Source organism: Osmerus mordax, chromosome 19, assembly GCF_038355195.1.
Source record: "Osmerus mordax isolate fOsmMor3 chromosome 19, fOsmMor3.pri, whole genome shotgun sequence".
Taxonomy (NCBI): Eukaryota; Metazoa; Chordata; class Actinopteri; order Osmeriformes; family Osmeridae; genus Osmerus; species Osmerus mordax.
The window spans coordinates 6,746,175-6,766,054 of NC_090068.1; the positions used below are offsets into that span (position 1 = coordinate 6,746,175).

General features: G+C 48.8%; 2 protein-coding genes across 3 annotated transcripts in view; both read right to left on the reverse strand.

The window, feature by feature from the left end:
* The window catches only part of sh3pxd2b (SH3 and PX domains 2B), a 28,359-nt gene extending 15,873 nt beyond the window's left edge, over positions 1 to 12,486 (reverse strand). For both annotated transcript variants that reach the window (XM_067257270.1, XM_067257269.1), the window contains exons 1-3: positions 12,201 to 12,486; positions 9,869 to 9,949; positions 3,967 to 4,042 (exon numbers count right to left, since the gene is read on the reverse strand). In XM_067257270.1, the coding sequence (XP_067113371.1) occupies positions 3,967 to 4,042; positions 9,869 to 9,949; positions 12,201 to 12,272 (229 nt within the window). In that variant the 5' untranslated portion in view covers positions 12,273 to 12,486. The remainder of the gene's footprint in view (positions 1 to 3,966; positions 4,043 to 9,868; positions 9,950 to 12,200) is intronic.
* A 1,035-nt stretch (positions 12,487 to 13,521) lies between these two features.
* Positions 13,522 to 19,853, reverse strand: LOC136963545 (leukocyte cell-derived chemotaxin-2-like). The gene is made up of 4 exons (XM_067257694.1): positions 19,778 to 19,853; positions 15,508 to 15,601; positions 15,007 to 15,152; positions 13,522 to 13,688 (listed from the first exon to the last, which is right to left on the reverse strand). The coding sequence occupies exons 1-4, from the start codon at positions 19,851 to 19,853 to the stop codon at positions 13,522 to 13,524; spliced, it is 483 nt and encodes a 160-aa protein (XP_067113795.1).
* Between the last annotated feature and the right edge of the window lie 27 nt (positions 19,854 to 19,880).

A 19,880-nucleotide genomic window follows, 5' to 3' on the forward strand; every position in this document is an offset into this window, starting at 1 on the left:
GAGCCTGTGAGCGTGTGTGTGTGTGTGTTTGACTGTGAGTGAGTGGTGTGTATGCGTGTGTGCAGGACATTAGAATGCAAGGCTAATACAAGGGCCTCATCCATATGAAAACTCTGACAGCACAATGCAACTTGTTAAGCGCCGCTGGGTGAGTAGCCTGCTGTCCTCTTCATGAATAAATGATTGGGACGCAGCTAAATACACTGGCTGGCATCTATAAAATATGCCCCCAGCCACGTAATGACTACAGGCAGGCACTAAGAATTTGGGGTCAGAGAGACAATAACAAGAAATGGCTACAAATGGGTCTCCAGAAAGACCTGTTAAGTTTTTTACGGCGAGGCAGGAAGTTGGGGGTGGACGGGTATTTCGTTACTCTTCTAACGGGGTCGGGGGTCCTCGGGTACAGCTGCGTGTACAGCGTGCATGCGAGCAGGTCATTAAGTCAGCCCGCTGAAACACCGGCAGAACAAAAGGAGAGACCCGACCTCGGAGGCGGAGCCGATCTCTCCATCGGGAGGGGGGGGGGGGGGGGGGGGGGGGGGGCTCGCGGGATATGTTCGCAAGGCCAAGTGTCACGTGTGAGGGCGTCACATGTGGGGCCCCCCCCCGCCCCACCAGTGATCACTGTGGCCTGGAATGTAGCTGGGCCTCCTCAGGTGTTTGTGGGACACAGATGTTCGTGTGGTGTGTGTGTGTGCGTGTGCGTTTGCGTGCACATCTGTACAACGAGTGTGTGTGTGTGTGTGTGAGCCTGAGCCACTGTGTGTCTGCAAACACTATGTTTCCCCCCTTGGTCCTGACACGCATCCGGCCCATTCTGCAACCAAAGCCTGACCAGCTGGCTTTGATGGGGGGTGGGCAGGGGGGTGGTGGGTGTGGAAGGGGAGGGAGGGAGGGGGAGGGACAGGTGGTTCTCCTGTGGTTGAGTCCTGAGTCAGAGATGGAGGGAGGATGTGTTTATCATTATTTCCCGGACTAGAACGCTAATTGTGAACATTGACCCTTATCTCATTGTCTGGGCCCGACTTAGATTTGGATTCCTTTACTGGGGCCTCCGGCTGAAATAGTGAGGTTTTCAGGTTACTCTTTGAATAAAATCAACTGGTAAGGTCTACAAAAAATCCCCTAATATAAAAGGGTGTTTGACTGAGTGGGGTTTTACAGAGGACAGTGTATGAAGACTGCACATGCTCCGCCTACTGGAGGTGTGGGGGCATGTTCCCCGACGAGCTTATGTGCTTTGGCTGGCTCACAGTTCAACCACTTTCTCTGGACAGTTTATGAAACTGAGTCAGGAGACTTGAAAGTCCACCACTTCTCTCTCTCTCTCTCTCTCTCTCTCTCTCTCTCTCTCTCTCTCTCTCTCTCTCTCTCTCTCTCTCTCTCTCCCCCTTCTCTCTCTCTCTCTCTTTCTGTCCTCCGACCCCTCCTCCTCTCCTCAAACAGAGAGCTTTCTTGACACTTGTCCAAGTTCTCCGAGGTCAGGAGGAAATCGTCTAGGCAACTCTGCCCACTCTGAAAGTGCGGCAGCTCATGGGTGCAGCCGATGAAAGGCCCGATTTGGGTAGAGAGGAAAACGGTCGATGGCCGGGGCCGAGGAGCCGAGGCTGGGGCCGACCACCTCTCCTGAGGGCAGGTCTGCGACAGCCCCTCGCAGCATCAAACAGCCTGGAGACTGGCTGCCTGCTGAGAAGGATTGAGAGAGAGAGAGAGAGAGAGAGAGAGAGAGAGAGAGAGAGAGAGAGAGAGAGAGAGAGAGAGAGAGAGAGAGAGAGTGTGAGAGAAAGATATAGACACAGATGGAGATTTAGAGAAAATTAAGAGAGAGTGAGAGAGGGGACAGATTGTGTGTGTGTGTGAGATAGCGATAAAAAAAGAGAGAGAGAGAAAGATAGTGAGAAAAGAGATCCTTCTTTCTCTCAAAACTGCTTGATGAGGCAGAAAGGGAGAGGAAAATGGTCTATAAGGCGGGATAGAAGGTGTGTTCAGTGATTACGGGGATCTCTAAAGTGCTGACTCAGTACACACAGCCACATCACACAGACCTGTGTTCAGACTTGGTATTCTACTGGTACACCACATAAACTCTAGCAGAGAAAAAAAACAGTGCTTGTTTTTGTTGTTTTTTTCCACTCGATGTGTATTTCTTGTACCTCACACTGCTGCTAGGGGAATCTAGATGATTCCGTTGCAACACAGCACTACTGGGCCTGGCACATTTGAATTTAAAAGTATGTTTGAGTTGGCTTCTGATATGAATACATTAAACAGACAGACATATGCCACCAGCCCCCCCCCCCCCCTTCCAACCAGAAAAGTTCACAGGAGAAGCAGACAGCTTGCATGCACAAACAGTCCCTATTCTGTCCTCTGTCAAGATCAACTGGTTTACACACAGAGGTCAATTGTTGTGTCAGCACAACATCTGATCACACCCAAAAGTATTAAAAGACTATCCGGGAACATTCAGCACTATCCCATCACCACACAATGTGGGAATAAAAGACTTAAGTGTACATTTTGCAGACGCACACACACGCACACACAAAGACAGACCACTTTGCTGATCTGGACCTGGCAGGGATGTTGAAACAAAACGAGAGACCTTGACCAAACACAGCCCTGCGAAAGTAAAGGAAGACCATTTCCGTGTCTGGCTGGTTTGGCTCGTGTCCACCAAGATCTCTGACCAGTCCTTCTTTGGCGGACCATGTGGTCCTGGGTGAGGATAGAAATGCAGAGTGGAGATGAGGTTACAGCTGCTAGTCTCAGCTAGATCAGACGCCAGCAGCCACTGACAACAGCGCAGTACATCCCAACAGAAACAAAGTAGCTTTCCTGTGTGTCCCCCCCTCCAGTAAGAGACACGCAGGAAGGAGAAATGTAGGAGTTCAAATAAGAACCGGCTGACAAAACCGTTGAGAGATATTCCATTCATGAGATGGTAGGACAAGTACGTAACTGGAAACAGCAGGGTGGAGGCTCTGACTGTATTTGGTTAAATTGGAAATGGTGGGACTTGGTTTTAGTTAATGCAACAATTTCTGTCGAACAGGAAATGTTCCCCTACTGATACAGGGTGAGCTAAAAGTGTTGAGATTCAATCAGAGGTTGTAAGGAAGGAGGAGAAATGAGACAAGTTTGATGTGGAAGCACATGTTGGACAACCCGACTTTTCTCTTTCTCCATGTCTGTGCGTCTATTTCTCTCTCTTTTTCCTCTCCGGTCTCTGTCTCTCGCTCAGTGTCTCTCTTCCCCTCTCTTCCTGTCTGGTTTTCTCTCATCCTCTATTTTTCTGACTCAGTCTCTCTCTCCCTCTCTCTCTCTCTCTCTCTCTCTCTCTCTCTCTCTCTCTCTCTCTGTCTCTCTCTGTCTCTCTCTGTCTCCCTCTCTTTCCATCCAGTTTATTAAACAAACCCAGCTGAAATCTCAGAGTTCCTGGACCCCGGTGTGTGATCCCTCAATGAGTTCCAGACATTCAGCCAGTCTCTGCTCTCCCCTCCCTAATGTTACCCCCCTAAATGAACTCCATGCATCTCCCTCCCGAATATACCCCCCCTCCCCCCTCCACCTCCAGTGGGACAGGCCAACAGCCAGACTTTCTAGGTGGGGCTTTCTCCAAATGTCCAATTGAGTTACTTTCATGAGACATAAAGTGGCCTCATTTCAAAGGCTCTACAGAGTCGCCCTGCTTCAAACTAGAGCCTTAAGCTGCATCGTGAGCCTGGTGGACTGGTGTTGCAAAGGGAGCAAAAACAAAACAAAAAAAGAGTAGCAAATTCAAACACTCAGCCAATCGGTTTACAGACAGAAAAAAACGGTGCTCCATTCAGGGAAACAGTGAGCTCACGGGTGGAGGGTATTCCAGCGTCTCGTCGAGTGCCAACGTAGCACATCTTCCTGCTTCCTCAGGGGGCTACTGGGTCAGGTGAGCGAGGCGTGTCAGTGCTTTTGGACTCTTACCGGGTAGAAACGGGATGATTCTGCGCTTTGGGTCCTTCTGGCCTCCTTCCACGGGGAACTTATCCAGAAGCTCCATCTGAAAGCAGGGCGTGTCAGGGAAACACGTGGTTACAACACATACTGTCCCACAGCACAGCCCCACACAGCTCCACACATCACCAGAGATCACGGGGAGGGGACATGAGACGCGCCCCCTTTCGTCACACACATCGTCGTTGGGGGCCGAATGAGGGGGCGAAGGGGGTGGGCAGGGTTGGGGTGCTAGGGTGGGGTAGGGAAGGGTTGTTTCCCCATTTGAACCATTCAGCAATTCCCCCATAGGAATCCTGCTAATAAAAGGACGTCTGCCAACGATTAGGAATCTACTCAGCAGATGGTTGGTATTTTGCTCTCTGGGTAGGCAACATATGGTTTGTGGCCTGTTAGCAAGAGCCCACTGACATAATGGAACATTTCTGCTCTCCCTGTCTCTTAAAGTCCAGCACCCTGCACTCTTCCCAGTGTTCCCATCGTTCTATAGCTTCTTTTCAGCCCGCCCCGCCAATAAAGAGTTTGCAAGCCCCCCCCCCCTACAGCTGTGGTCCAATGAAAAGACACCTGGGTGTGTCGACCAATGAACTCGAAGCTCTTTTGTCTCCCAAAAGCCCCGCTCAGCAACAAGGGGTTCACGAGTGCTCTGACACCCGGTCCAGCTGAAGCAGGAACACTTGAAAGCCACAGCTGAGAGACGTGTTCTATGCCCGCCACCGCCATGCAGCCCACAGGTGTTTTGAGTTGGCCTGGATTCCGTTTTCGGAAGGGGTACTACAAAATATGGAAGCCTAAAGTGTGTAGAAAAGACTATACTGCTGGCTTGTAGTCAGACTGATAACTGGCATGTATGCTATGGCTGTGTTCCAGAGGCCTGCTGGGGTCGGTGAGAGAAGAAAACAGGAACGTTTCATATTTCCTATTACATTCAATGCAGTCTGGGTTGTCAAAGTCAGAACCAGGCAGTTTTATAGCTATGAATAACAAACTTCAGACTCCATGCTAACTTAAGGCAAATTCATTTCGTTTGTGTTGTTGACAATGGGCCTTCCCAAGCTATAGATTTATGTGCTTGTTTTCAATGTTGCGCAGACCAAAACTGAACTTAGTCAACATTCAAGCTTGTGATGTGGCCAGCAAGCTTGGATGCCATTGGTTAGAGGTGGCTGGTGATGTCATTCCTCGTCACTCTTCGCGTCTCGCTTCCTCAATCCATGGAAAATTACTGCTTAGCCATCAAACGGCCCATGCAGACAGAAACCTTGGCGTCCACACCACAGCGGAGGGCTAGGCTGACAGATTTGGATGGGTGGGGGTGGGGAGTGGGGGGGGGGGGGGGGGGGCTAAGAGCAGTCAAACAGACCTCCCTTATGAGGTATGAGGCCTTGACCCCCACTGAATGACACCTTGTGTATAAGGGGGCCTAGTTTCAAGGCTTCCACATAGTTATGACACGTTTAGGAATTGTATTCATTCTTACTGTAAGTCGCTCTGGATAAGAGCGTCTGCTAAATGACTAAATGTAAATGTCATTCACATTTTCTTTTGTGACCAGTGAGTTACTTGACCCCATATCTGGATGATCCGGATATGATTAGTCATTTAGCAGACACTCTTATCCAGAGCGACTTACAGTAAGTACAGGGACATTCCCCCGAGGCAAGTAGGGTGAAGTGCCTTGCCCAAGGACACAACGTCATTTTGCACGTCCGGGAATCAAACCAGCAACCTTCTAATTACTAGCCTGATTCCCTAACCGCTCAGCCACCTGACTCCCCATATTTTATCGATCTACAGATTCCTTTCCACACAGCTGTCTAAATGAGGCGATATCTGCTCGTCCCACTGCACACATGCCCAGAGAGAGAACGACACTAACAGTGTTGTTGGTAAAGCCAGAAGCAGCAGAGGAGAAATTGGAGAAGTGGTTTGGAGTGAGAGTTTAGGGAATGTGAGTACTGGACACTGGATACTGACAAGGCTTTTGGCAAATCAGAACAAAGGATCGACATCAACGAGGCAGAAGATGCTTTACAATTGCTTGGTTTAGGCTGTTTGATATGTTGTTATGTTGTTTAGTGCTGTGGTCAAGCACACAACAAGTTGGTTAATCCAATATCTAATATAAGAATCACTCCTTCTGTCAAACAAAAACTGGACAGATTTCAATTCTGAACCCACATGAAACCCATCTGTCTGGCTTACAACACAGTTTCCTTTCTACAGGACAGCTTGACTTTAAGTGCTGCAATACACACATAAAGCAAGTGGAAGAGGACTGATAGAGAAAGAGAGAGAGAGAGAAAGACAGAGCCACAGATAGAGAAATAGAGACAGAAATCCGAGACACAGATCGAGAAAGAGAGAAAGAGACAGAAATATCAGAGACACAGATCGAGAAAGAAAATACCCCTCGCGCTGTAATTGTGACCGTACTTTGAGCCGACACACCCTGTCTCTCCCTGTCTCCTTCGCCATCAGTCTGAAACCACGGACCACGTCTCAGGCCTGTAATCAGAGGTGCCTGGAGAGGAATCTGACGGGAGCACAAACATTTCGGTCTGTCTTCTCCCCGCCCTCCGTCGACGCTAGATGATTCAGAGGTGGGGTTCCCAAAGACAGTCGGAGGCCGTGTCTGGGTTCTGAATGGAGTCTGACCTCACTGGAGCAGACAAGGCCTTCCTAAGTGGACGTCGTCACATGACATGATCAGTTCCAGGGCTAAATGTCCCAGGGAGCTGTCTGCCGTCAGACGTTGTCATTAATTGGACGGATTCCTTTTCGGTCAGAGAGACTAATATGATTCGCATGGGGTCGTTTGTCTAGTTCATATCCTGTGGGAGGGCACGGCACAGCCTGCGAACGCGGGCTGCGTGGCGACGACAAGAGAGGACGGGGCATTCTCACTGAGGGATACGAATGAGCGCGGGGAAGGCGACAAACTCTCTTTTCTCTTTGGAGAATGTCAATGGCAGACTGCACATTCCTGCACTGTTCCCTTTGCAAAGAGTTCCTCTCATACTTCATGTCTCCCATCCAGTGAAAATGCCATACGTCAGGTCCCGTGATTTCATTACTGAAACAAGCAGCAATGCAGGTAAGAGACGGCAGAGGAAATATAAAGAGGTATGTGTCACAAACAGTATCCTTAACTGTCCAGTGCCCACAAAACAAACATGCCATATCCAGCTCTTAAATGGTTATAGTTTTCAACAGTTGTTTGGATTTGAGTGCTTCAGAGGCATGTTTGCAAACAAGGTTCGGTTTCGGGGAGTAAATGAGTCATGTTCCCTGAAATGACTGGTAACGTCCAGTCTATTTGTTTCCTAACTGGAGCTGTGAGCAGGGGCTGTCCGTGTGTGAAGCAACGTCAACACAACAGGAGGAGACCGGGTTGAGACACGCGATTTCCTGTCACTGTGTCTGCCCTCCCAGCTATGTGCTGCCTCAGCAACACACTGGCTCCCAAACTGCTGATTTCTTAAAGCGTAGAAAACATCGTAAAAAAACAGCCTATCGAGTCTGGCATTGTGAAGAGTACGGGTCGGACTTTTTCTTCGAAACCACATCCATCTCCGACCGTCATAAACAAAAAGGATGAGACAGCTGAAAGGCAGGGATAGACAGATGAAGATTCACCCATCCACTCGCACACTCCAATCTTGCACACATTTTCCTTCTAGAAAGCGCCATTAAACCTCCTAAGAAGACATTTACAACACACACACACACATATATAGCGCCCGTTTATGGACGTTGATAACTTTTGATTCAGCATTGCGTAAATGAGAGCATATGCCATCTGTAATTGCTTCCAGATCCTAGCATAGGCCTATTGCTTGGGACTGAGTTTATTGCATCAGAGGGCCCAGGTTATTGTGCGCTGGAGAGTCTGGGCTAATTCTGCTGGTGTACTCTCAACAGGCTCCTCTGACATATGCTGTTTCCACATTCAAACGGTGTTGTCGACTGCATGCGGAAAGTATGCGACAGATATAGGATGGCGAGGAGAACGTCGAAAGGTGTTGGCCACTATATCCTTGCAGCGACCGTGTGTTGCTCTGCGTGTCGAAGACGTAGCTAGGGCAACGGAACTCAAGGAAGGGAGAATAATGGCCAACGGACACGTGGGCCGCATGGAAATAGAACGTAGTGGCATGGAAATAGAACGTAGTGGCATGGAAACTGAATTAGGAAGGCAACTTTAATGACGATCTTGGATTTCCATCATTTCGACGCGGGTCGGCATCCGCCACTGACGGTTAGCGTGTCTGACCTGCTGCAACCGCAGCTTCCTGCGGCGCGAGACGTGTTGTTTTGAACGCCCTCTCGAGTGTTGCGTGTCGCATAGCTTGTGGAAGCCTTCTGGCACGGCGTCAAGGGATTGAAAGCGCCACACGCCCGCGGAGGTGATTACAGAGGGCTGAACCACACACCATGTGGAGCTCGTTGGGAGGATTGTTTCGATGTGGTCGGTTTAGTGGGACCGAGTGGTTTTCAGACTTCACCATCAGGTGAGTCCGTTAGGCCTGTGGGGGGGGGGAGGGGAGGGGGGAGGTCATGGGTCATTAGTGGAGGATGGTTAATGATACTTATGATACTACCGGTAGATGATCAAAGAATGTGAGAGGTAGAGAATGAGAAGGATGGAGAGATGTGGGGGGACTGACTGACTGACTGTTTCTATACAACTAGTAAGGATGAATGACATTTTGGCTACAGTGAGTTATTTTCTTCCTTCAATGTTTTTATTGCAAAGAAACGCAGAACACAAAACATGGAAGCAATCATCAACCTTTTTCATTACAACCCAGAGACTCTTTTACAATGAGTCTTATTTCTTAATTAAGTACTACAGCGTGGTAGAATGAACTCATCCCAACAGTGCATACAACTTCGTGACAACGACTGCATATAACTTTAAAGGTGTTATCACAGTTTATCGCTGTATGTGTAGCCTTTATCTCAGTCAGAGACGCCCTATGGCTGTCTCCACCCCCCCCCCCCCCACCCTGACAGTATCATACTCTACAGCCAAACCTCTGAGCTGATAAGATCTGGTGTAATCTCAATCTGCCATGAGGCTTATCTGAATCTCCCTCGCAACTCTGCACACCCACCCACAGCCAGTCAGCCGAGCAAGCAGGAAAACAGCAGAGTCGAAGGCCCCCAGAAATGTCCTCCCTTTCTTATCTGCCCTGTCTCCACACAACTTTGAAGGCACATGGAAAGAGCAACGTGAGGGCATTTCGTAGGGAACCATGATAAATATGAGGCAATTTTCAAACAAAAGTATTGTTTCGGTATATGTGAATGTACTGTATATTCCACGCTTTCGAGTGCACTTGTCAGAGTGCCTGCGAGCTTCTATCAGGGTGATGGAGAGAATGGAATAGTCAGCACTGATTGATCTGACACAGGCCTCTATAACCCAAGGAGGAACTGAAACCTATAACGTATGCCTTCCTTCCATAGTGTATCAAAACCGTGACGGCCGAAGCCTGAGACCCAACACACATTTCTGCGGTCAGTTGTGCAATCCAAGCTGCGCTCATGTGCTCGCTTTCCATCCCTCCCTTCTCACACGGCGCAATTACCCACGTAACACTGCTGCAAGGGGCCTGTGACCAGCAGGCCAATATGGCGCCCCCTCCCTGTTTTGGAGCTTTGCTCCTGTAAGACGTCCGTTTTAGTAAACATCCCTGGCTGGCCTCGTCATATCATTGCAGTCGGCACAGGGGTGAAACTGTTTTGTATTTATAGCAGTCCGATTCATGAGAGTTGACAATGAGCAGAGACACCTTGTCACATAGAATATAGTTTGGCATCCAACAAGTACCCCAGTTACTGCCCGGCTCCCTCTCCCTCTTACCTGGAGGTCGAAGAACTTGCTGTAGCGTCGGAAGATGACCTCAGTGCTGCCATCGCTCCAGCACACTTTGATGATGTAAACCTGAAAGGGACAAAGAGGCAAGGCTGTAACAAGAAATGTCTGGATCAATGAAACACAAAGCGGTGATGTGTAAGAGTGTCACAAAGTGGAGAGGGAAAAAGGGAAACGATTCCAGGCTGGGGGGTCCGGAACAATCTGGAAGAACAGGGCTTACATGGCCGCCACTGGTCAATATGTGTTTAACGGGGCCCACTCGGATGCCTTTTTATGAGGCTCATTTCTGGAAACCCCCCTTGTAGGAGGTACTATTTCTTTCTACTAGTCTTCTCATTCAGGATATCCTCATCATGCTTCGGACAGTGCAGGCTGAGTATATATTCCACTATCATAGATCCTGTGACTCACTCAGGGTCGATGGTGATCACACCATCTGGGAAGACCACAGGGCCCCGCATAAAGGGTGATAAAACTAGTTGCCGATGTCATCATTTCCATCTCCAGACACAGGATGGACATCCTGGTACATGATCTCACTTCCTACGCCAGCCGACCACTATTGTCATTTTAAAGGGCAATGTCACTCGTGAGGTATACCATCTGGTGCCCCCACCGCATTTCTCAATACTACCAACTCCATTCAGTTGTCAAGAAGAATAATCGTGGCCTGTTGGCTGGTAACCAAGCGCAACAAACGCGGACCTTTTTTGAAAGAAGGAAGAAAGAGAAGCAGGGAGGTGATCGGAAACTCCCCAGTGGCAGGGTCTGGCTGAACGCTTCCGTTGGCCTGCCTCCCAGGCCCTTCCCCTGGGGGGACTGCTCTACCACGGCTCCCTGTAGCGACCACAGCGCCGCCCGCCACCATCACCAGCATGAAGACACTGTGCGTCCCCGGGTTATTACATCTTCACGGTATTCGAAAACTATTTCACGTCTGGCTATTTGGGCATCCACACTTTTCAGGAGCAGCTTGTCAGGAACACGAGGTGTGTGGTCCCTGCAGGAGTTGGAGCTCGCAACCCCCTCTCCCTGGAGGAGCTGAGCGCCGCTGACGGTTTGTAACGCGGCACGGAGGAGCCGAGCCGAGGGCAGGCGACCAGGAAAGCGGTCGAGCGTTAAGAGAAGGCAGATGGGCGAAACGCGGGACCTCAGGAAGCGACGCTCGGGCCGTCGCGATGCTCGCGGCGCGACGGCCGCTGGACGTCCACCCCTCCTCCTCATCGCCGCATGAATGGGACACAGACCGGCCAGGCACCAGTCGCCAAGGCAACGTTCATGACGTCTTGCCAATTGACATTTACCAGTCATGAAAAACGTTGCACTAAGTAAATAAATAATGAGTAAATTAGAGTATCTGCACCTCTAAAAGCCCCCCCACCCCCATTTCCCCTGACTCCCAAATACCACCACATAATATTTCATTTAGGGCCCCTGAGTTGATAGAGGATGATAGTAATGGAAACAACTTTAGGAGGATGCACTGGCTCCCAGCTTTATTGCCAAAGCTGCTTTCCAACCTTTCTGGCGCACGTGAGGTGAGCTTTTTCAAATTAAGCTCTGGTGAAAGAATACGTTAGTATTCAGGACCACAGACTGGGCCAGACAGTAAGTTATATCGGACATTCCCTGTTCAAACATTCCACCAAGGCTTTATGTACACAGTACTAACAGTGACCTTCTGAGTAGATGGGTGAGTATAGGCTAGTAGCATGCTTCCTGCTGTATGCTTCAGAGCCCTGTCTGGTCTCTATTTGTTTTAAATGGGAGCCTGAAGGCCTTACAATCAGGGTTACCCAGTCTGAACAACAACAGGGGTCAACACAGTGTACAAGCTCTGGAACAGGAGCGTAAACATCTTAACATTATCACGTTATTACAATAGCGTATTAAACAAAAGCAACTGAAGGTGCATATCGCACCGCTGTCCAGTAGAAAGATAAAGGAAAGGGTTTACAAAATACATATGTATTTAAATACAAAGGACACGCTACTTGGCGACTGTCTCTTTATTTCCAGATGTTGACATGCAAGCCAACAAAAAAACATCTGGATTAAATCAACAAACCCCATACCTTTAAAAACAATAGGCTTAGGCTACGATCGGCTTCACTTTTCTTAACATAGAGTACAACAAACATAATATGATACTACTCTTGCATAGACTGTTTTGGTAAGATGTAACTTGATACTCCCTTTGTTTTTACTTTTCCTCTGTAGAGAACGTGTAAGCATATAAAAACTTCGATAAAGCGGGAGCCGCTGGTACCAAACGATTCCGTGTAGTTAAAAAAGGGGACGCAACTTGTTGACTTACATAGTGTTTATTCGGATTTCTCCTTTTCTGGACATCTTGAACTGTTACTTCTTGCACGGTCCGCCTTGGCATGATCTCCTTTTCTCTGTGCCTCTAAAAACAGCAGTCCGGTATTTAGCGATCAAACGCGAATGACAAAGTTTATGCACCAAACCTCTGTCATTCGTGCCGGTCGGATCCGTTATAGCTGAATGTAACAATTGAGATTTGTCATAAATGGTCCACGTCAGACTTCCTGTACCACATTCAGTCGGTTCTTTAAGCTTTCTTGCCCTCCACCGTTTCGTCCCGTCTCGTTGTAGGTCTCGACAAAACTCCCAGCCTATCCTAGCTCACCAACTCCGGTTTAATGACTGGGTTGCTACTAAAGACCAGCCCTCTGACTCATCAAAGTAGTGGCCTTGTATCACTCAGCAAAGTAGTCCTTCATTTATTAGTGATCCTGTGTGTGAACAATACAAATAAATTGCCGGAGTACAATCCAATTTTATAATTATTTCAAGAACAAATCCCTAACATATCAACTAAAATAATTTCAAAAGCTGGCAACATCTTGCCTTAAATTACAAACAGCGACAGGGCAAAGTGTAAAACAATCACGGTGGGACTTGAATTCCACGTCTGAATCCCTTCAAATCAGACATATGTAGCCTATGCTTAAACATAGTACAGTGTTTTAGCATAAGGTATAGACAATCAACTAATGGGGTTGTTAGTATTCACGAGCGGGGTGTGTTTAAAGGTCATGCAAACCATTCCCTTGTAAGAATGATGGACCAATCAGCATCACTTTCTTTGTGTCTGATGCTTGCATGAAACCGGTAATTTTAATAAAAACATATATTATGATAATACTTTATGTAAAAAAAAAAGAAGAAACATTTAAAACAGGAGGTCTGCATGTTATCAACAGTTCATCAGTTCAACATCAACTCAGGTAAACCTTATAACATGCACTTTATAATAAAACTTTATTTTAAAAGAAGGTGGTCACATAGCACAATGTATGTTATTGTGAGATATACATTGTAATAGTTGATAAGTACAGTAGCACCATCTTGTGGTATATTATATGCAATACACATCATTTTCAGATGCTTAATTGATATTGCCCTCTACTGACAAAAAGGGGAAATTGCAGCTATTTCAGTTTCTGAGAAGCTTTGCTCAGAAGCTCTGGAGTTGAAAAGCGAGGTATTAGACCAAAGCTAAGAGGTCAGACTGAAAGGTCAAGGGCCATACAAAGGAGAGGGTTCACAGATGTAAAAGTCCGGGAACACCTGTAAGGTAAGAGGTGACAGTGAAGGTGAAAGGGGAGAGGTCAAATGAAGGGCGAGGGGTCGGACAGGTCACACAGCTGCAGCTCCATGTGGGAGGTGATGCCAGAGAAGCGCTCCTGCAGAGGGAGCAGGTAGCCCAGGGCCTCCCCCTGGCTCACTGGTCCCACGTACCGGTATGGACGTATGTTGAAAAGCTTCACACAGTGCTCTGCAAGCCAAACACAAGACACAGATAAATATAATGACCTGAATAAAATACAATTAAAAAAGAATATTTATTTAATAGTTTATTTTTATTTTGACAAAAAACACTAAAAAAGATAGACCTGCATTTGATGTCAGTTTAAATTCTGGTTGATATGGTTTGAACATGCAGTATAATCAAATAGGGTTAAGGAATATTTTTCTGTTCAAGGGTTTAAACGCTGTTTAAAACACGGTAGGGGTATAGGGAAGAGATCGGGTTACAGGTGATGCCCAACACTCAATGAACACTTTCATCCACAGACTACAGTGTGCGTTCAAGAGGGTGGCACACTAGGCATTAGGATTCCACTCATTTGTTTGGACCCCAGATGCAAAAGTTCTTGTTTTGTGGAAGTGCTGAGAGCACAGTAATTGCGTGCATGGCCCTCTCACTCTAACGACTCTTGAAAACGTCAACAAAAAATGTGCCAAATTGAGTTCCAGCTGAAAATATAATAGCTTGTATACACCAAAGAGCCCCTGCAAATCTTTTCATGACTCTGTCCTTTATCACTGTTATCCAGTCAGCAGGCATGTGTGGTGTCTCGGATGCATAATCAAGCTTTAGATGCACCGAGATGAAAGACTCTGATGGAATATAATGCAGTTCAATTAGAGGTAGCGAGAAAGATGTTGTTTACTCATCTCAGCATGGAGCTCATCAAGGCAGGATGCACTAGGCACACAAGCACACACACACGCACGCACACACAGGCCCACACACGTGTTCACACACAGGGACACACCTACGCACTCCCGGACGAAGGCTAATGTAGATGCATGGCCTAGCCCCTAATGGCTGCCATTATGGAAGATCATTATACGTGAGCTTCCTTTGATGGGCTTTCAGAAGCAGACAGGTCCATGTGTCAAAGGGGACCCAGAGTTCAGTTAGATCTCACGTTCTCTACACCAACCTGGCTAATCCCTCCAAATCGCTCCGCGGATCCTGTATAATGAGACCCCAGGCTCACCCCTGCCCTGCGTTTCCATACCTAGTGAGCCCTGCTACAATGCTAACAGCGGCTACGAGGAGTTGCGAAGGTTAGAGAAAGAAGCACATTTCTTCCTCAGAGCTATGGATTAGGAATATAAAGTTGCACTGTTTGTAGGAACCGTCTCGAGAGGAGCCTGTATACAAGATGACTGGAGAAAATCGTTTTTGTAACCAAGAATGGGCTCGTGCACTTCTCCACAAAGATATTTCTACTGCAACACGCTTGGTTGAGCTCCGTAGGGAGGTTGATTGGAAGGGCCGGACGAGTGGTCAAAGTGCTCACCAGAGTTGAGGAGTTTGACCCCGTCGTAGTGCATCCCGTCGGGCCCGGCCCGGCCCGCCAGCCCCCCCAGCGTGCCCGAGAACGGAGCGTTGACGATGCCGTAGTCCTCGCACACCACGTCCACAGCCTCGTGGCGGCCGACGCCTCTGTCAGGGGAGAGGGTTAGAGAGGGAGGACGCCATTCTTATCCCCCCACTTGGTCAGCCTCTTTGGGTATAGGTAATCTATTTGGTACTGTAGATGTCCCCACAAAGTGGAGAGTGACTTGTGTTCAAAAGTCAATCTGGGGCACCCTGGTGGCTCACAGAGGAGAATACCGTGTAGGCTAAGAAAGGGCGGGGTTTGAATCCGGCCTGAGTCATTTCCTGCCTCTTCCCCTCTTTTTCTCCCCTACATTTCCTGTCTCTCTGCAATTGCAACCATCACTAGAAAACAGAAATGCCTTCAAAAGTATATATTTGAAACGATATTTCGTGGATGACCCAGTCTGAGGTGAAGTACCTGTTTGAGTTGAAGGCCCCACAGCCGAACACGTCACACGCCCTCACTCTGTTGTTGTGGTGTCCTGCGCACAGGACACTCCACGCTCCCGAACCTTCAGGACATGGACGCCACAGGACATAATTACCACTGCACAACATTAAGAGCTGTGGTGTGTGTCTGTGTGTGTGTGTGTGTCCGATCACCTGGCATGCAGCACTGACGTGTCTTTGCCCCGGCACAATTGTTTTCGACGTAGTGTCCTTGGCAAACATATCTGCTGGGCTGGCAAATGCCCCCCATGTTGGTGCAGCCGAGATCATTCCGTGGCCGCCCGCCACGTTTCAGACTCTGCCCGCCCCCTTTGGTCTTTGGCTTTAGGGTCAACGTTTTGCTCCTCTTGTCGTTTCCTGCCGTCTGATTCCTCCCCACCTCCTCCCCACCTCCAGCCTTCGTTTCCTTCCTCACAGAAACGGCCCTTTTCTCCTCCCTGTCCAGAGCAAGCCCGGGAAGCAGGACTTGCGACATGAAGAGACAGACCCAAGAGGGAGAAGGGAGACAGAGAGAGGGATCACGTTGGGCAATTTTGGAAACACCCTGTGAATTTCGACAAATAAAACAAAATTTTAGATCATGACTTTTCCCATTTTTCCCGATGGTTGCAGCCTCAAAGGCAAGGGATCAGAGCTCAGGTTGGGGGGGGGTTGGGGTGAGGGTGGGGGGGGGGGGGCAGGGGCGATGAGTTTGCTGGCGCATGGCGTTTTAATCCCAGCCAGGACCAAACATTAGTGTTTGATCTTCATTAAGACCTGCTACCCTCAGCGCCACAATGAATATTTCAATCACTGTGCTTGGCACCTGAACACGTAGACCGGCTTTCTAATTGAAATGAGCTGCTTATCACTGGAAGGCCTAAATGGACTGTGCTGAAAAACAATTTTCCCCTGCCAAGAGCAACGCTATGGTTACAGCGAGTCTCTCCAGCGAGGGTGGGCTTTGAAATGGGATTCTGCTCAAGTGGCTTTTTTATCAGCACAGAACAACGGAGCCTGGGCGAATTTGGATTTGGACGTTGCTTACTCCTGTTGTCTTTGTTCCCCCCCCCCCTCCCCCCAGTATGACAAACGAAAATGCCTCAATTCTGGTATATCTATAGACCACACTTCAAGGCGTAGCATCCCTTTTGTGAACTTATCTCGCGTGCGCTTTTCCGCTTTCTAACAAGACTACGCTCAGACAATTTCCCCGTCAGTCTTCCACGAGCTTTCTTGCTCTATCTGGAAGTGCCCTAGGGTTAGATGCAATTAATCTAATGTCGCATGAAACACTCAATCATGCTTTAAGTACCCATGCAGTAATTCCCCCAATAAGCTCCAGACCCTCAGGGTTCAGTTTACATGCACATACAAGCTGTTAATAATGTTATACTATTGAGTGATAGTTTGGGGCAGGCATAGTAGATTCCTGTCCTTTTACTATATCTTTTGTGATTGAGCTGAGTTATTACAAGTCCATTTGAACAGATGTGGGCTTTATGAGACATATTAAGTCAAGTTTTTATTGTATTTTTTATGAGTAATTCTCATGAGGGATGCAGTGATCTGGGGAATACCAGAGGGGACTCCGTTTAGACCCAGCACTAGACAGAATGGAGAATCAGGGGCCAATTAAGAAGCCAGTTTCTAAGATACTTACAGCAAGCAAGAAGAAGGGAAAGGAAGGAGGGTGTCAACAACATGCTGGCAGAGTGGTATTCCAACACCTGCAGGTACGACCAGGAACAAAAGCAGGCATACAGTTTTGTTTGCGAGATACAGAATGAAGCCTCCCTAGAATGGATACGTCTACGTGGATTGTCAGAGGTAAAACACAAGGCTTTGGTATTGGTAGTGAAGGGAGTGCATTGATACGTACCAGTCCAGCAGAGTGAAGGAGGCGCAGTGCGAAGGGAGAGCCACACAAAGAGGAGACTGTTGGAAAAGCAGGTCAGCCCACTGCACCACTCATCGGGCCACAAGACGTTCCGCCCCAGTCAATATTGATATTGGCCTTTGAAAAACATATCCCTTAGTTTGTCCTGAAGTGACACATTTAAAGTGGGACCTGGCCTTGCAGAAAACTCCTGCTGCTACCAAGGGGCAGTTCTACAAGGGGTCCTAATGTCCCTGACCCCCCCCTGTGGTCCCCCTGAGCTGACTGAATATATATATTTATTTTTTTGGACGTTTTTTTTCTTCTTCTAGTAGTCTTCAGGAAATGAGGAAGGGACATTGCATCCTTTTTTGCCCAGTAAATAAAAAAAGTGAGAGAAACATATCAAGGTATTGAGAGAGCTGAGGAGCTGGAAGAGGGAGAGCCAGAGCCGTTTGTATGATTTTAATGTTTTGTTTTGCACGCGTTCTGCCGACGTCTGCGTGTCTTGCCGCGTGGGGGTTCGCCACGCGCGTGCCTCTCGCCTGCCCCCGTCACAGCTCCTCCTTAACAAGATTAAAAAATCCATTATCTTCAAGCTCACTGTACTCTGCATCCGTGCATCATCTCTCGTGCCGTGATTAGCCTGAAGCGTCACACAATGCTGCTCCGGTCAATCGATACGAGGAATTTGAGCCCCACTCTAATCTCAAGCGTTCAGCTGCAGGCACGTGCTCGTTCTGTGGGATAGAGATTGACCCGTGTCGCCTGGCCCGCTGCTCAGCCACCCGGCCTATCAGCTCTGGCCTGGAAGTTTGTCCCTTGTCGCTGTACGATAGCCACTGCCCCTCAAGTGACCAGGGAGTTCGAGCCTAGCTGGTGTCATTGAGTGGTGTACGTGTGTGTGTGTGTGTGTGTGTGAGATTGTGCGCGCGTGTGCGTGCACGGAATCCTAATGTAGGGGAGAAAGGGGTTCCGTGGCAGCCAGAGAATTGAGCCTTTTCAGCCGAGCGACTTCAATAATCAGATACCTCGGCCGGGGATTAGGCTGATGGACCATATGGCTGGGAATGAGGAGAAGGAGAGCCGGAGAGAGGGGGGAGAGCGGGGAAGGGAACAGGGGGAAATGGGAAGTGGGACGTGACACGATGGGAATCTGAAGAGCCATCCGTCGGCGCGGCGCGCTCGGGCAGCGAACGGGTGTATTGACTCAGAAGTGGCCTTTGATAAACATTGGTGCTTCAATAGGAACATTCATCAAACTCCTCCGAGGCTCGGAGTGACATTTCACTCGGGCTCCTCTCTCCGTTTGCTCTGGCATTTCCAGAAGAGAGAGAGAGAGAGAGCGAGGAAGAAGAGAGGAGGAGAGAGAGAGATAGAGAGAAGGAGAGAGAGAGATAGAGAAGGAGAGAGAGAGATAGAGAAGGAGAGATAGAGAAGGAGAGAGAGAGATAGAGAAGGAGAGAGAGAGATAGAGAAGGAGAGAGAGAGAGGAGATTCCACAAGTGTTTCCTAGCAACAGTCCGCCGCAACTCCCCCCACGCACGCACACACCCGCCTCGCCCCCCCCCCCCCCCCCCCCCCCCACCCGCCTTCCGGATCCAAGTTGCGGCACTGCACCACCTTCCTTGAACAGACCTGAAATAAATCCCACGCCTCCCATCTGCCCTCTTCCCCCCCCCCTTTTTTTACTGGGTGCCAGGACAGCGTCGGGTAGCATTCAAGTGCCGGGCGCTGCCCGTGAGAGGAGAGCAACCAGTGGGACAAGATGGAAAGCACAGCCCTGTTCGGGAGAGCCCGATGGGCAGAGGAATGAAGAACGAGGTCTGCGTGAAGCCTAACCTCTTTTACGTAATAAGAGTTAACCAGGCTGGCTGAGTTTTCCTCTTGATAGAGGACGGAGGAGTCGAAAAGAAAAAAAGCTGTCACACCAAGCCGTCGGTGAGAAAAGCCGGTGTTGATGATGGATCGGGGCTGTGTCTGGGTTTAAATCAGCTATCTCAACCCAGCACCCCAGTCATGCCCACTTGGAGGAGTCGATTTGTAAACATACTTTAGGGACTCTGGGAGGGGGATTTAGTAAGCCAGACTGCCTTCAGGCAGAAAGAAGCAGGCAATTCCATCACCGGACAACAGGGGGCACTGTGGCCTGTCTAACAGGCTTCGGCTAACAAGGGGAGGCCTTGGAGGAGGGTGAGTGGACCAGGCTGTGGTCAAGGCACATGCCTGGCTCTGGTCTTCTGCTGAAAAGAACGCCATTCCACATTTGAAATGTCAAAACACTCAATGACAACAAATGCAGCATGACTCAGCATGACCTTGGGCTGAAGATGAGCACTGCGGAGCTCAAATGTTAGGGGCGTGAGAGTGTCTGTTTAACTGCTGTTGAAGGGCTCTCGAAATCGGCGCGGCGGGATCTCCGCGTGCATGGGCACGTCGAGAATACGGCCCGTCATCCTTGTTAGTGGCATTGAGACGTTCAG

Excerpts from the sequence above, each read along its gene's own strand:
- LOC136963545 (XM_067257694.1), bottom strand. The coding sequence starts at position 19,853 with ATGACGGGCCGTATTCTCGACGTGCCCATGCACGCGGAGATCCCGCCG. Across the intron at positions 15,602-19,777 it reads TCGAGAGCCCTTCAACAGCA|GTTCGGGAGCGTGGAGTGTC; the intron begins GTTAAACAGACA and ends CATGTCCTGAAG. Across the intron at positions 13,689-15,006 it reads GGTCAAACTCCTCAACTCTG|AGCACTGTGTGAAGCTTTTC; the intron begins GTGAGCACTTTG and ends TTTGGCTTGCAG.